The sequence below is a fragment of the Oratosquilla oratoria genome, chromosome 1 (assembly GCF_046742065.1).
Source record: "Oratosquilla oratoria isolate Oo_2021 chromosome 1, ASM4674206v1, whole genome shotgun sequence".
Lineage (NCBI taxonomy): Eukaryota > Metazoa > Arthropoda > Malacostraca > Stomatopoda > Squillidae > Oratosquilla > Oratosquilla oratoria.
Genome location: NC_134777.1, coordinates 133,297,150 through 133,314,428, shown reverse-complemented (window position 1 = coordinate 133,314,428; position 17,279 = coordinate 133,297,150). Strand labels below are relative to the sequence as shown.

Below are 17,279 nucleotides of genomic sequence, written 5' to 3'. Positions count from 1 at the left end.
CCACAATAGTGCAGGAATGTTGGGGAACTGTCGGAGCTGCAGGGAGAAGTGTCATGCAGGCGTAGGAGACGGAGTTCCTCGTCGTTACCCTGGGAGGCGGCGATGTGTGCGTAGTCGACGTGGTGGTGATCAGGGAGGATGCCAGAGGTAATTCTGGACAAGGCGTTGGCCACTTGGTTATCCTTTCCATTGATGTACTCAATATGAGTATCAAATTGGGATAGGAATGACAGCTGCCGAGAGACTCTTGGTGAGTGATGGTCGGAGATCCTGTCCAGTACATGGGTAAGCGGCTTGTGGTCGGTAAGGATGGTAAATGGCCGGCTGTCTAAGAAATAGAGGAAATGCTTCACGGCTGAAAATATGGCCAGAAGCTCCCTGTCAAATGCACTATAGCGTATTTGAGAAGGGTCCAGTCGTTTGGAGAATAATGCAATCGGATGGAGCTGTCCGTTGACACACTGTTGGAGGACTGCGCACCTTTCGCTGTGGAAGAGACATCGGTGGTAAGGAAGGTGGGGGCGTGGGCCACCGGGTAGGACAGGCGGGCAGCCTGTGCAATAGCAGCCTTGACCTGCTCATATGCTTGGGTAGCTTCAGGAGACCACTTCACGGGTACGACCGACCGCTTGGAACGGTTCTTGGTGAGGTCGTTCAGTGGTGCGAGTTTGGCGAGTTTACTGGATCACAGTAATATTTACCACAGACTGCTAAGAAAGTGAATCATGTACAGTATAATGTCAGCTCACTTATGAAGTAATAAGATCGGGGAAATATAAAATGTGAACTGAATTAATTTGAACATTGTAAACCAGATAAACATCTACGAACCACAAAGATAGTAAGTACTGTGCCCCAAGATTTTATAATGTGCTCCACGTTGACTTATAGACGCAATGGAAATTGAACGATGAAAAATAAACTAAAAACGTTCCCATTCGAGGCTTAGGTTTCTTACTTTCTATAATCGAGAACAGAAAACTGTGAAAGGTAATTACGAGGTTAAATAAAAAACAAACTAAAGTAAAAAAAAACACACCAAAAGGTTGCATATAACCTTGATGGAGAACGATAACTAAAAGAAAAAAAATGCAAACGGCACAAACTGGTAGTATTAGGTATACTAGTGACATCACTTGGTTGAACTACGGTATTCGAGTCTGTTCGATGAGCTTTCCTATGATTATGATGGTCTTTCATTTGGTCCCTACGGCCGCAGAGATCAGCTGACTTGCCGCCGAACTTGTAAACATTGGTTGTTTAACTTCTTGTTATTGTTGTGGATCATGGCAGTAGGAAAGTATTTAGCATTCGCTGCCTTCATTATATTTGCAGTAAGTAGAATGATGAGATTAGTAACTTGCTTTGTCTTCTTGTCTCGTCTTGTAATCCTTTTTATCAGTTGTTATAAAACCCCATTATGCCCATATCTCTATAGGCAAACCGTAGATGCTACTGCATTTACATAACTTTCTAGGAATCGATCTAACAAATTGCTCTTTTTCCTTGGATGCCAGCAGGTTTTGGTATCATATATATTTCGCAAAATTGAACAAATCCTTCAATGTAAGGTTCCTTTGCTGAATAAATAGAATAACCAGAATCATAAGTATGGAAATGAGACAGCAAGCTTCAGTTCACCATCCTGCATTAATATCTCAGTCTCAGATGAAATAGTCATAATCCAGACCATAAATTATTCTAAAAACGGACAATTTATATATTCACACAATGGTACAAGTTGATATATGGCTCATGTGTTTCTAGTGATAAATGTTGTGATATGAACCATGGTGTACTTCATTTCCTTCGCAAGTGCGTAGTTTTATAGATATTAATTGTTAAAGTAATGCACTTTGGCCTACCTCTCCTCCCGAACGATCTATTTTGAGGTTGGAAAAACAGAATGGCTCTATTTCAGTGTTCCAGAAACACTTTTTGCATTTGAAAAGCCTTTTTTTTCTGTGGAATGGTTAGGTGTAGGTTAGGTTATATTAGGTTAGGAGCTATTGGATAATATATGTTTACACAATTCTGGAATTTTACTCAGTCAATTTATAGTTTCACCCAACCAACGATTTTTGTATGTGTGTAATGCAGGCGATTGTAGCCATGTTGTTCTTGAGCAGCGTTAACAATGATTCGCAATATTTTTCACTATCCGCTACATTTAGTGAAGCGCACTCTGGCTGCGGAAGAGTTGCTAACCCTAAAATCGGGAATAAATTCATGAAGCTTTGAGAGAACTGAGAGTTGTGATTTTGTGTACAACTAACCTAACCTCAATAATGTAATGTAACCTAACCTAACCTCAATAATGTAATGTAACCTAACCAAACCTAACCTAACCTAACCTAACCTAACCAAACCTAACCTGACCAAACCTAACCAAACCTAAAATAACCAAAGCTAACATAACCTAACCAAAGCTAACATAACCTAACCAAAGCTAACATAACCTAACCAAACCTAACCAAACCTACCAAACCTAACCTAAACTAACCAAACCTAAGCTAACCTAACCAAAGCTAACCTAACCAAAGCTAACCTAACCAAACCTAACCTAACCTAACCTCAACCTAACATAACGTAATCTAACCTAACCTAGCTGGGGGCTTTGCCCCCTAGACCCCTCCAATCCCCACCAAACCACTCCTAGTAACATAACTTGAGCTCTCTTTAAAGTATATGAGTAGAAATGTGTGTTTATCTATTAGAAGTAATAGCTAATAAAATAAATGGAAACCATATTTGCCGTAAAATAAAAACCACAATAATAGCATTACCATTACCTTATGAGGAAGAGGTTGAGGGTGGTGGTAATGCCACTCTCTTTCGCAGCCGGAGTGTGCTTCGCTAAATGTAGCGAATACAGACGCTCCTCTACTTACGTTCATTTGTTTTACGTTTTTTCGATTTTACGTTTGAACTGACCGTAAAAAAAAATTGTAAAAAAAAAAAAATTTGAGTGAATTTTTTAGTTTAGCGCGCTCTTCGTAGTACGAGACGTTCAAACGATACTTACGCATGATGCTGCATCCATTGTTTACATGGCACAAACGACAGACTGAACGTGCCTTGCCTCCTCCTCCTCCTTCTCCACCATCTCACTTTATGCTCCTTGAATTTAATTTATTTGAAATTAATGTTATTATTTTACAATGTTATGTTTATAATTGATGATTTAGGGGTGTTTTATAAAATAAGGTAATAGAATTTATGGATGTATAGTACAGTATGAACGGTCATACATTACTGGAACGTACAGTAACAACTTACGTTCATTTTCACGTTACGTTCGGCCGTTCGGAACGTAACGAAAACGTAAGTTGAGGAGCACCTGTATAGCGAAAAATATTGCAAATTGTTGTTAACGCTGATCAAAAACAACATGGCTATGATCACGTGAGCCCCTGCCACTGCTGCCATCAAAGGTGTAATTTATGTATTTCCATATATATGTTATGTGTTCTTGTTGATTTTACACCTGTTTTGCAATGTGCGTTACTCGATTTCATGTTCCCCACCCAAAAACCCCGATTTCCCACAGGTCCCCCAAGATCGTTGGGGAGGAAAGGTAGACATAACTTTATATATTTTCTTGAAAACTACGCATTTGCGATGGAAGTGATGTGCACCATCAATCTACAGGGTCTAACAGATAAATCCGTACAACTTCTTATCACATGTTTTAAGATTAATATCTCGGGTTATAATAAACAGAGAGTTATGAAATTTTCAGTATATTTAGAAAAGGCAATAAGAACAATGATTTCATTCAATGTAACCACCTTCAGCTGTTATGACGCTTTCAACGCGTTTACGAAACTTGGATACAGCGCTGATGATCTCAGACTTTGATAATGAACCCACAGCCTTCTTGATGTCTGTCTTCAGGGTTGTTATACTTCTGTGTGGCTTGTCACATGCCTTGGCCTCAATTCGCGCCCAAAAATAATAATCTAAAGGGTTTAGGTCTGGCGAATTTGAGGGCCACAACTCTTTGTTCCAGAACTGCACATTTGACCCTTCGAGAAGGTTGGTGGTCCTCTTCGCTGTGTGGGCTGGAGCCGAGTCTTGTTGGAAGACAAACTGGTTGCCACTAGCCTTATCTTTCATCCAGGGTATTATTTTCTCTTCTAGAACTTTGCAATAGACAACGGCATTGACTTTCTCCTTGTTGTTGAAGAAGTGAGTGAAGACGTCCCCCTCAGTTGACACCACACAGAGCACCATGACACTTGCTGGTTTCTTCGTCGTTGTCTTGTGTTGAACCTCTGAGGATGAGGAGGCTATCCAGCGATCATTCCGCTTATTGAAAGTCGCATCAACCGTGAAAATCTTCTCGTCAGAAAAAAACTTGATGACTGAGCCATTCGACTTCATCCAGTTCAACAGCTTTTGGCACCTGGTCAAGCGGATTTCTTTCATTTTTCGTGTCAAAAGATGTCTTTTTCCTTGTGAGAATGAGGTTAATCCCAATTTCTTTAATGCTCTGTGAATTGTCATTGTGCTGACACCTCTCTTCTTTGCCAATGTCGATAATGGTAAGGCTGGGTTTGCATTGACACTTCTCTTGAGACCAGCTAAAAAGCGAGGTGTTAGAATTCTGCCCCTTCTGGGCTTGTGAGCAGCTCGTTGGTCTTCGCCGGTCTCATCAAAATGTTTACAAACATCGTAAACAGTTTGTCTGGAGTATTTTAGCATCCTTATTATGGCGCTAGGAGTGTGACCTGCGCGACGAAGTTCGCATATGGCTGAACGTTTGGCTTGTTCCATTGCTTAATGTTTATTGCACTGGTGCTAGTATACAACTGGCTAAATTATTAGACAAATGGAAGTATCTGGAAACAATCAGAATTGCCATATGTTACTTTTTAAGTGCTTAAAACCTCTTCAAAGTTTGTACGGATTTATCTGTTAGACCCTGTATACACAACATTTCTCACCAGAAACACATAAGCCACATACAAAAATCTTTGGTTGGATGAAACTATAAATTGTCCTTTTACTCGGATGAGAGGCATCTTTTATAATCTTGGTAAAATTCCAGGAGCATGTAAGCATGAATATTTAACATTAACCACTTCAGTACAATGACACATACGTAGGAGTCATGAGGCACAAGTGGGTACACAAGGATGCCAGTGTTGGTATCTTGATTATATATATTTTTTGTAGTTGTACATGAGTTACCCCCAGATTCTGTTAAGTGGTTTGATCATGTTTTCTGTTTATTATTACTCAAAGTAAAAGATAATGAATAATACAGCAGTGACTTTATATTTTATAATGTGAGTAGTACTGAAGTGGTTAAACTTACAATATCTAGTACCCGGTAGTTCCTATCCTAACAATTCCATAGAAAGAATAGATCTTTCAAATGAAAATACATTTGTATGTTACTGGAACAGAACCATGAGCTTTGACTCCTTCTTTTTTAATCACCAATAAGATAAGTATTCACTGAGGGAAGTAAAATTTGTAAAGTAAATGCTCATATTGTACTGATGTAGACAGGCCATCAGTAATTGATGTGATAGATAAATCAAGATAAGAGTATTGCCCATGCATTGTAACCAATACACCATAGTCTGCCATTTTGAAGCTCTCTTTCTCTTCTTACAGTTTTGAGGGAATGTAGGGAAACCCGAGTTTTTGGTTCAAACTATTGGCTCAGATCACTCTTGTCTTCCAATAGAGATGTCAGCTTCCATGTGGAAACAGAGCACAGGATAACCCAGAGTTCCAGTATGGACCCATTTATCATCAGGAAACAAGTTACCTCAACATCCCCCCTCCTCCTCAAACTCCACTCTGAGGTGCAGCACCGAGAAGCCAGTACTTAGTCAATGGAACAGGTCTAGAAGCTCACAGTTTCCACTTCCTTCTGACCTATCTTTCTTCTTCTTCCTCTTTCTCTTCTTCTTCCTCATCCTCTTCTTCCTCTTTTCCTTCTTCTTTTCCTCCTTCTTCTTTTCCTTCTTCTTCTTCTTTTCCTTCTTCTTCTTCTTCTTCTTCTTTTCCTTCTTCTTTTTTCCTTCTTCTTCTTCTTTTCCTTCTTCTTCTTCTTTTCCTTCTTCTCCTTCTTTTCCTTCTTCTTTTCCTTCTTCTTTTCCTTCTTCTTCTTTTCCTTCTTCTTCTTCTTTTCCATCTTCTTCTTCTTTTCCTTCTTCTTCTTCCTACATAAGGAAGTCAGTACCCATGTGCTCAACCTCCTGCACCTGACTGATGACATTGAAACTAACCCTGGCCCCTCCACATGCCTCACATACACAAAACCCATAAATTACTTAATCTTTACAAGTAAGCAACACATGCACCTCATAAATATTCCCTAGTACTCAAGTAATTTAATCTGCAGCCAACACACATCTGCAGGCACTCTCACAAACACTCCAACACAAGACAAGCATACTTTAAAGTCCAATTTCCAGCAGTGACTGTCACCTGCCTCGGCTGTGGCATTCCTTGGGGAGACGGGACGGCTCGGACAGACAGTCTAGAGAACGACAATAACAACAACAACAACCTGCCTCAATAGTCCAAACGCATGGGGCAAAGATGATGGCTTTGGACTGATATCTACTGCTGCCAAATTTGCTGACTATACAAAGTTATGTGGAATAGCAAATGATCACTTGAATCAGTTGGATATTCAAGAAGATTTATATTAACTACAGCAATGGTAAAAAAAAAAAGTGGCTAATGATATTGTACCCAAGTAAATGTAGTTATACACATAGGTAAAATTAACACCAATACAACTACAGGTTATTTGGAAAAACATTAACAAAAGTGGATAGTGAAAAGGATCTTGGTGTAATTATCAGTAATGATCTAAGCAGTGTATTTCTGCCTCAGAGGAACCAAGTAAGATTCTAGGACTGATTGCATGATCTTTTGATTTTGAAAGTCCATCTGTCATCAACCAACTATATAGATCATTAGTCCATCCACATTTGGAATATTGCTATATCTGTATGGTCACCAAATACCATTAACCTCTTCAATGGGATGACACCTATGGAGGTGTCATGAGGCGTGAGTGGGTATATGAGGATGCTGGGTCTTTTAATGTGCGTGGATGTGGTACAGATGAGAGTAAAAGGGAAGAGATAGGCAGTATGTTTGTGAGAAGAAAGGTGGATGTACTGGCTTTGAGTGAAACTAAAATGAAAGGAAAGGGCAACTGAGTTTGGGAGTGTAGCTGGGAGGTACTCAGGAGTGAGGAGGGGACGAGGGAGAGAAGGGGTGGCTATACTAGTAAGTGAAGAGATAAGTAAGTGGGTAGTGGAGTGGAAGGAGGTGTCATCAAGGTTGATGTGGATGAAGGTGAAGCTAGGAAAGGAGATGTGGGTTTTTGTAAGTGTGTATGGGCCCGGTAGTGAGAAGAATGTAGAGGAAAGGAAGGCATTTTGGGTAGATATAAATGAGTGCATAGAGGGATTAGGGAGAAATGTCAATGTAGTTGTACTGGGAGACCTAATTGCTAGGGTAGGAAATGAACCAATTGACGGAGTGATTGGGAAGTATGGAGTTCGAGGTAAAAATCGTAGTGGAGAATTGATGGTGATGTGTTTTGAGAGTTGATGATAGCAAATACAGTGTTTAAGAAGAAAGTCAAGCATAAGTACACATGGGAGAGGGTGGTGGATGGAAGGGTGGCAGGTAGAGTGTTAACCCCTTCAATATGGGCCAAAATCTCGCAGGCAGCATTAGCTGCCAGACATACAATGTTGCGTCACAATACTCGCATTATAAAAAATAAAGTTACCGCTGTATTGCTCGTTCTATTTCACCCGTGAATTTTGATAACCATAGAAAATATGATGAAGCCAGTTTACAGAGTATGGGGGTCACACAGGTACAACTACAATATATATAATCAAGACGCCGACATCGGCATCCTCATGACGCCTACATAGGCGTCATTGTATCGAAGGGGTTAATGGACTATATAGTGGTGACCAGGAGTATGGTAGGAAGAGTTAAGGATGTACATGTTCTAAGGGGAGAGAATGGGGGAATATCAGATCATTTCCTGGTGGAAGGTAAATTGAGAGTGGAGAATAGGTGGAGAAAGAGGAGAAGGGCAGAAGGTAGGGAGGTACTTAGAGTGAACTGCTTAAATGAGGGAAAAAAGGAGAATGAGTATAAGAAGAAGTTGAGAGAGGAATGGGAAAGAGTAAAAGATAGAGTAGAACTAGGAGTAGAGGAGGAATGGGGATGGTTCAAGCAGGGAGTCATAAGGTGTGCAAAGATGGTGTGTGGAACAAGGAGGGCGGGAGGAAATAGAAAGAAGGGTAGTGAGTGGTGGGATGAGGAAGCAAACAAGGGTGTAGAAGAGAAGATGCAGGCATTCATAGATTAGCTACAAATTAGGATGAGGGAATCATACGAGAGGTACAAATTAAAGAGAAAGGAAGTTAAGCATAAGATAAAGGAAGCAAAGAGGAGAGCAGATGTGAAATGGGGAAAGAGTATGACAGAAAATTTTGAAAGCAATAAAAAGATGTTGTGGAAGGAAGTTAAAAGAGGAAGAGGAGGCGAATCAAGTAGAGAAGAAAAGGTAAAAGGTGCAGATGGAGAGATGATAATGGAAGAGAAACAGTGAGAGGAAGGTGGGCAGAGTATTTTAGGGAGTTGCTAAATGTGAAGGATAGGGAGGGAAAGGTAGTTGCAGTGGGAAGCACTAAGAAAATGAGAGTGATGAGTGAGGAAAATGGAGGAGAAATAGAGAAGGATGAAGTGAAAGCAGCTGTTAAGATGATGAGAGCAGGTAAGGCACCTGGGTTGGATGGATGCCATGCAGAATGTCTGAAGAAAGGAGGTACAGTTATGGTGGACTGGCTGGTGAGGCTATTTAATGTTTGTTTAAGAGAGGGTAGAGTGCCAGAGGACTGGAGGAGTGCCTGTATAATTCCGCTTTACAAAGGAAAGGGGGACAAGTGTGAGTGTAGTAGTTACAGAGGGATCAGCTTGTTGAGTTTAGTTGAGAAGGCTTATGGGAGGGTCTTGATTGAGAGGATTAGGAGAGGAACAGAGGTAGTAATTGGTGAGGAACAGTGTGGTTTTAGGACAGGTAGGGGATGTGTAGATCAGATTTTTGTGGTAAGACAGATATGTGAGAAAGCTATAGGAAAAGGTAAGGATGTTTTTTTGGCTTTTATGGATCTGGAAAAGGCTTATGACAGGGTAGACAGGAAGGCACTGTGGGAGGTACTGCAGATATATGGAATAGGAGGAAAGCTGTTAAGAGCAGTCAAGAGTTTTTATGAGAGTAGTAGAGCTTGCGTTAGGATTAGAAAGGGAGAGAGTGAATGGTTTGGACACAGAAAGATTAGTGGGACTTCATCAGGGGTGTGTTATGTTGCCCTGGCTGTTCAATCTTTACATGGATGGGGTGGTGCAAGAGGTGAATGTAAGGGTAGTGGGTCAGGGGTTGGAGATGATTAAAGAAAATGGAGAAAAGTGGGAGGTGAGCCAGCTGTTGTTTGCTGACGACACTGCACTTGTAGCAGGATCAGAGGAGGGATAGTTAGTGACAGAGTTTGAGAAGGTGTGTGAAAGAAGGAAGCTGAAGATAAATGTGGGTAAAAGTAAGATGATGAGATGTACAAGGGGAGAGAATGACAGGCTGGAAGTGAGCATTAAGGGTGAGAAACTGGTGGAAGCGGATAGTTTCAGATACTTGGGTGCGAATGTAACAGGAAAGGGAGGAGTGTGGGGTGGAGGTAGAATGTAGATTGAGAGAAGCGAGTAAATGCCTTGGTGGATTAAAAAGTGTAATGAGAAATAGACATCTGGGAATGTACGGGGCAGAAACATGGAACATGAGAGAGGAAGAGAGAAAGAGTTTGAATGTGTTTGAGATGAAATGTCAGAGAAGTATGATAGGGGTTACTAGGCTAGATAGAGTGAGAAATGAGGAGGAAAACAGGGGTGGAAAGGGAGCTGGGAGATAGGGTTGATGAAAGAGTATTAGGATGGTTTGGACACATGGAAAGAATGAGTGAAGAAAGATTAGTAAAAGAAGTGTGGAAGGTGGAGGTGGAAGGAGTGAATATGAGGGGGCGTCCTAGGATGAGATGGATGGATGGGGTGAAAGGGGCTTTACCAAAAAGAGGAATGTCTGTAAAGGAAGGACGGGAGAGGACAGAAGATAGGGGTGAATGGAGAAGGGTTGTGGATAGATGAGGCTGTGATACATGAGGGGGAGTGGGTGGGGGATGGGGGGTGAGGTGGTGTGTATGAGAAAAAAAATTACGCAGCCCGAAGGGATTTCTCCCCGTCTTCTCCTTTCCTGCATGAGGGGACAGAGATGGGGGGTCGCCGAATTTATGAAGTGGCCTTGCTGTGGATGTGCTGTGTCTTGCGACACTTGCTTCTGACCCAGGGCAGTGGACAGGATGCAGGGATGACCCATCATCCAGGAGGTGCCAAGATAGGAAGGAGGGTGGAGGGGAGTGGAATATATGGGAAATGAAATGGGTGGGAGTGATTTCTATGCCTTTTTCTTTTTGGCTACCCCCCCATGTAAGGGGGAAAAAGCCTTTGGTATATGTATGTATGTAATTGTAGTTAAGTGGCCCCCAAATTCTATGTACTAGTTTGATCACGTTTTCTGCGTTTATTGTCATTGAGTAGAAGAGAATGAGTAATACAGCAGTGACTTTATATTTTATAATGCAAGTAGTGTGATGCATTGTACATTAAGCATGCAATGCTGTGTGCAAGAATTTGACTTGTATTGAAGAGGTTAAAGACATTGACAGATTGGAAAAAGCACAGCAGCAAGCCAAAAAACTAATTCCAAGTACACTCATATACCAATGGCTTTTTCCCCCTTACAAGAGAGGTACCCAAAATCAAAGGCTAAATCCACTCCCACCCATTTCAAGTATGATTCCAAGTATCAGAAATAAATCATACAAAAACTGACATGTGACTGTATATAAGTCTTCAAGATCTTAAACGGAATTGACAATAAATTATCAGATGTTCACAGTGAATATGAATTAGATGATAAATAATGGTCCCAAGCTGTCAGAACATAGATTTAATTTGGAAGTGGGTAGAAACAACTTTGCCAACCATTTAGTTAGTGAATGAAATAAACTTACAGCGGAGGCAGTGCAATGTAATACAGGTCAAAGATTTAAGATTCACTTACATAAACACCTAAACAATATGCTGTAATGCCAGCCAATTGTTTGGTTTGGTTGTTTATTAATTTTTCAATTAACTACCTCATCATTTAACAACCTATAGACACAACTCTAACTATAGGATAATAAAATCACAAAGTTAGTCTGTAATGTTTGATGGTTAAGAGTAAAAGAGGTGTAACTTCAGGAACTACACAGCTTTGTTTATGGACTTTATTTAATAGGACTGTGTATTTTGATGCATCAAATTGGTAACATCATTCTAATTCATCAGTAGTTTTGGAGGATCTCTTGGGTTCATCAAATATTGGGCTACTGATTCCCAAGTCTTATGTTTTCTTTGTTCCATTATTATCATTTCCTCATCTAAGGTTACTAGCTCATCTATACTACAGACATAATTGATCAACCCTGTTATTGGTTGGCTAATATTTCTAGATAGTGTATCTACTGCAACATTCTACCCAGAATATATTCAAACCTAACCTCATAACATTGAAGTATAGCAAACCACCTGGCTAGTCTGACCTTAAGGTTCTTATGCTTAAACAAGTTCTGATCAGATATCCCAGTATCATATCTCTAAAGCTTTCTAATGAATATATCACTGCTAAGGTTTTTCTTTAGACTTTGTAATAGTGCAGAGAGAGACTACTTTATAACAAGTAGTCTCTCTCTGCACTATTACAAAGTCTAAATGTGTAAGCTGTTTCACAGTTCTATTTCTCTCTTGCATCAGTATGCCTCCTAACCCTATGTCAGACACATCAGTACAAAGAATGAATTCCTTGTCATAGTCTGGAAATATGAGAACTGGAGAACTAGCAAGTTTATCTTTCAACTTGTCAAAAGCTCGCTGTTGTGCAGGTCCCCACATGAACTTTGAATCTTCCCTCAACAAAGAACTTAATGGATTAGCTATGTGTGCATATCTTTGGATAAATTTCCTATAATATCCTGTCAATCCCAAGAAACTTCTAAATTTTTCTACATTGTTTGGAACTGGATAATTTTTTATTGCTTCAACCTTTGAATTTACTGTGTATTTGATGTCCCAAATAAATAATACTGTAAGTCTCACTTTCAATCCTGCTTCAACTAGTCTTGAGAATACCAAATCTAATTTCTTAAAGTGCTCAGCCACTGTTTGGGAAACTATTAAAATATCTAGAAATACACTGGCAATGTTTCCATCAAGAACTGTATTCATTATTCTCATGTAAGTTAATGGACTATTACATAACCCAAATGGCATTCGTTTTAACTCATAGTATCCTGTTGGAGTAGAAAAGGCTGTGAATTCTTGTGAATCTTCATGCAACTCTGCCAGAAAGCAGACTTGATATCTATAGTGTTAAAGTACCTATTCTCAGTTCCTAAACTCCCAAGAATTTTCCCTATTACCAGTAATGATAATCAGTTTGGTATGGTCTGCTTATTCAATTCCCTATGATCAATAACTGGATGCATGGTACCATCTGATTTTGATACCAGAATTACAGGGAAGTTCCACTCACTTTTATCATGTTCAATAATATCCTGAAATAACATTTCAGTGATCAATTTATCTACAATGGTTAGTTTGGAATATGGTAATCTGTAGGCAGGTATATAGATAGGTTGAGTCCCTGGTTTTAATTTAATCTGATATTTTAAAACAGTCGTTTTGCCCAAGACATCCCCTGGCAAACCAATTGCTTTATTGTGCTTCAAGATCAAAGCAACTAAGCTTTCATCCAACTCGGGACAAGTAGGTTCTAGTTGATTCTTGTATTTCTCTTCTCTCCCAAATCTGTTTCTTCCTGAACTGAACAGAGTGATGAAATTGGTCATTCCACCTCCTCAGTACTCTCATTTAAAATTTTAATGGGTTTTGTACAAATTTGAAAATATCCTATTTGTGTACCTTTTCTTAAGACTGTTTTTATTCACACCCAAGTATATAAAACTATCCACTTCCTCCAGTCTTTCACCCTTAATGCTCACTTCCAGCCTGCTGTCACTCTCTCCCCTTGTACATCTCATCACCTTACTTTTGCCCACATCTTCAGCTTCCTTCTTTCACACACCTTCTCAAACTCTGTCACTAACTTCCTCAATCCCTCCTCTGATCCTGCTACAAGCGCAGTGTCATCAGCAAACAACAACTGGCTCACCTCCCACTTTTCTCCATTTTCTTTATTCATCTCCAACCCCTGACCCACTACCCTTGCATTCACCTCTCGCACCACCCCATCCGTGTAAAGATTGAACAGCCAGGGCGACATAACACATCCCTGATGAAGTCCCACCTTTACCTCAAACCATTCACTCTCTCCATTTCTAATCCTAACACAAGCTCTACTACTCTCGTAAAAACTCTTGACTGCTCTTAACAGCTTTCCTCCTATCCATCATCCAGGAGGTGCCAAAATAAGAGGGAGGGAGGAGGGTGGAGGGGAGTGGAATATATAGGAAATGGAATGGCTTGAAATTAACATCATGTCATTATAGTAAATATGCAAGTTCGGCAGTGTAAATATGCTACCTTGTGGAACACCTCTCCTTAGATATTTCTTCTCTGAACACACCTCCCCAGTTTGAACACAATATGTTCTTCCAGTAAGGTAACTCTCTATGTAATCCAGGGCATCACCTACTTTGCCAATATTTCTGCAATCTCTTAGTAATAGGTCATGTTCTACCATGTCAAAAGCAGCGCTCAAATATAAAATCAACACACTACATTTCCTATCATCCATCGACACAAGTAGAATGTTCACCACTGAACATAAGGCAGCTTCCGTTGAATATAATTGTCTATAGGCTGATTGTCAGGAATTGCTTGCACCCTCTGTAAATGTGGCATTAGTTGATCCAATATTACAATTTCTATTATCTTAAAGAGGAATGTTAAGATTGACACTGGTCTGAAGGAGTTTAAGCCCCTTTTGTTCACTGTTTTTTGTCCCTCGTAGTCAGCATGTGCATGACTGCATGCTTGTAGTTGCATGCACGGAGTGCTTGTGGATGTGTACACTGCATGGTTGGGGTTGTGTGCCCAGAGCAGTTATGCATTGTAGATTGGTGTACCCATACACTTGTAGCTGTATCTTGCACAGAGTCCTGTAGTTTGAGTAGTTAGCACTGATTTCATCCATTTTGTCCCTAGCACTACTCCATCTACTGTTCCCTTCTATAGTCCCCTTTCACCACTGTCTTAATATGATAGTCAATCATAATATTCTTTTGTAAGAAGACCCTTTGCTTCTGATCAACCGATTTAGTCAAGTTCTATTACTCTGTATAAGAGAGGGGATTTAAATGTAACTTAAAATTTCTGTCATTTCTTCCTGAATAATATTACAATTGGCCTGTCAATTTACACCAAGGGATTCCCCTCTGGAATCCTCAATTTGATCACTAGATCAGTTTGCATTGACATCATGATTTCTTTAGTCCAGTGATCTTTACTTTTAAATCTAAGTACCTCCCCTCAGGGCACGACTTTACTCCCATGAACCAATTTAATTTTTTCCTCCCACCCTTTTTCCAATCAGAAAGCATGTTACAAACCCCTTAAGCAATATAACTTACTCAAGCAGTCTTGAAATCAATGCATCACTGGCTTAGTTTACATACTGTTACATCAGCATAATACAGCAATGAAATTGGGTCCCCAGCAGTTGTTTGTAAACTTTAGGAGAGGAGCAAGGTTGTGCAATTACTTCACCAATAACTGTTTACCAAACATCCAGTTCATAAAAATTAAATTCTTGCCACCTACCCCTCTACCTTACTTGTATACCTTTATCTACCTACCTCTTACAGTTTATAAATTAGTCTTCTGGTACTTGGATTCTAGCTTGAATTTTGTCCTCTCAAAAATAGTGTCCATGTGATGGTCAACCCAATAGTAATGATAAAATGAATAATGTGTTTGAATTTCAGTTGGCAAGTGGAAATACAGAGCCAAGAAATGAATTATGCATATCCTGTAGATAAAATTTTGAGGAAAAAAAGTAGGAAACCTCGTGCAGATTCTAAGGAATTCAGCAAATGAGAAACAGAAGAAATAGGAAAAATAACTTACACAACAGGACTGTAAAAGAATATATGTTATGGGTTAAAGTAATTCATGTTTGGTACTGAACAGTCAACTTAAATGAATAAATAGATCAATAAATATTCCATAACTTATGATCATAAAGGGTGCCCATTCAGTGTTTGGATTATATATACAGTAATAAAATCCCCCCCCCCCAAGTGATAAATCATCACTTTGAGGCCTATCAGGAAATCTCTCAGCATCCCAGTCAACGAGTCCATTACTGCTCATAACGCTTTTCATTCCTCCAAGACATTACTTGCTTCCTTCACTATACATTGAACCTCTACTCCCACTCTTCCAGTTGCTGTTACATGTGACCCCAAGTATTCAAAACTGTCCACTTCCTCCAACCTCTCTCTCTTAGGAAATCCTCCAGCTTACTGCCACCCTCACCTCTTGCATATCTCATCACCTTGCTTTTAACAACACTAACTTTCAACTTTCTCTTATCACATACCTCCCCAAACTGTGTCACTGTCTACCTCACAACCTCCTTTTACCCAGTCACAAGTGTAGTGTCATCAGCAAGCAGTAACTGGCTCACCACCTTCATTTCAATTTCTCTACCAATCTCCAACCCTCTGCTCATCAACCTCGCATGTACCTTCCATGACACCAATGAATTAGGTGAGAAACTGCATTACACAATGTAGGAAAAAATATATATATAAAAGTTAACTTTTATATCCACTCTCCATCATTAATGCTTGCTTAGTGAGGGTTACAAGATTGTGACATGTTTGGGCTATATTTAGTGATATCACACCCTTAGGATTTGCTTGCCATTTGCACATGGGACAAAACACGATGAAAACACCGACTGGAATGGACATCTAAAGTGATCTCTGAAACAGCACTTTTTCAATAAATTTTGAGGAAATGCCTAGCTCTATTTATATGATAGGGGGGTATGTTTATCGAGTGACTGAAATGATAGAGTAAATTCACTTAATGAATCACACAAAATGGAAAACAATGATTTGCTTGCCATTTGCACATGGGACAAAATACAATGAAAACACGGACTGGAATGGACGTCTAAAGTGATCTCTGAAACACAGCACTTTTTCAATAAATTTTGGGGAAACAGCTTTATTTATATGATAGGGGGCTATGTTTATCAAGTGACTGAAATGATAGAGTAAATTCACTTAATGAATCACACAAAATGGAAAACAATGAAGAAGAAAGACATGAATAATATAGTGAATCAATGAAGAGAAGACTGGATATAAGCAGATTGGAATCACTGCTAGTAGTTATACTGAAAAAGACTTGCATCATTGAAACAACAAGAATAAACTAAAGGTACACTGCTTTTTCTAAAAGAAAGTTGAATACTAGGTAAAGGTTTAGAATGGGAGAGAAAATCATGGTATAGAAATATCCTAAGAAATCAGGAGATTACAGAATTATGAAATGAAATTATAGATCTGAAAGCTGAATACAGGGCAATGTATAAAGAAATTAATTTGTTAAAACTTCAAAATGCTGAAACCAACAGAAAGCTTAATGATCTAAAAAAGGAATTAATCATAGTCAAAAGTAAGAACAAAACAATGAAAAATGAAGATACAAATAAAAACAAGGCTTTGAAAAAAGAATTAAAAGAACAAATACAAAAGGTACATACATACATATACCAAGGCCTTTTTCCCCCTTACCAGGGGGGTAGCCAAAAAGGACAAGGCACAAAAACATTCCCACCCATTTCATCCCCGAAAACACTCCACACCCCTCCACCCTCCCTCCCATCTTAGCACCTCCTAGATGACGGGTCATCCCTGCACCCTGTCCACTGCCCTGGGTCAGAAGCAGGTGACCAAGTAAATGGGAGAAACAATAAAAGATGTAGATCTCCAATAGATAAAATAAAAAATTATGGAAAGTGGAACAAGAAAATAAAAAAATATTTTAAAAAAATAGTACAGCAGCAAGTGGAAGAGAATGCTGAAGAAACTGTTATTAAAGTAATTAGGAGAAAAAGAATTTTGTCAGAGACACATTGGATAGAAAAA

At 39.5% G+C, this 17,279-nt stretch overlaps 1 protein-coding gene across 7 annotated transcripts in view; it reads left to right on the top strand.

The window, feature by feature from the left end:
- The first annotated feature begins 1,180 nt into the window (after positions 1 to 1,180).
- LOC143027135 (tetraspanin-36-like) overlaps positions 1,181 to 17,279 on the top strand; it is a 29,932-nt gene continuing 13,833 nt past the window's right edge. For 2 of the 7 annotated variants that reach the window (XR_012966573.1, XM_076188203.1), the window contains exons 1-2: positions 1,214 to 1,334; positions 5,629 to 5,822. Coding sequence is in view for 6 of the 7 variants with exons in the window: in XM_076188203.1 (XP_076044318.1) it covers positions 5,754 to 5,822 (69 nt within the window). In the remaining variant the exon portion in view is untranslated. The other 5 variants (XM_076188190.1, XM_076188230.1, XM_076188178.1 and 2 more) reach the window with 5 other exon arrangements.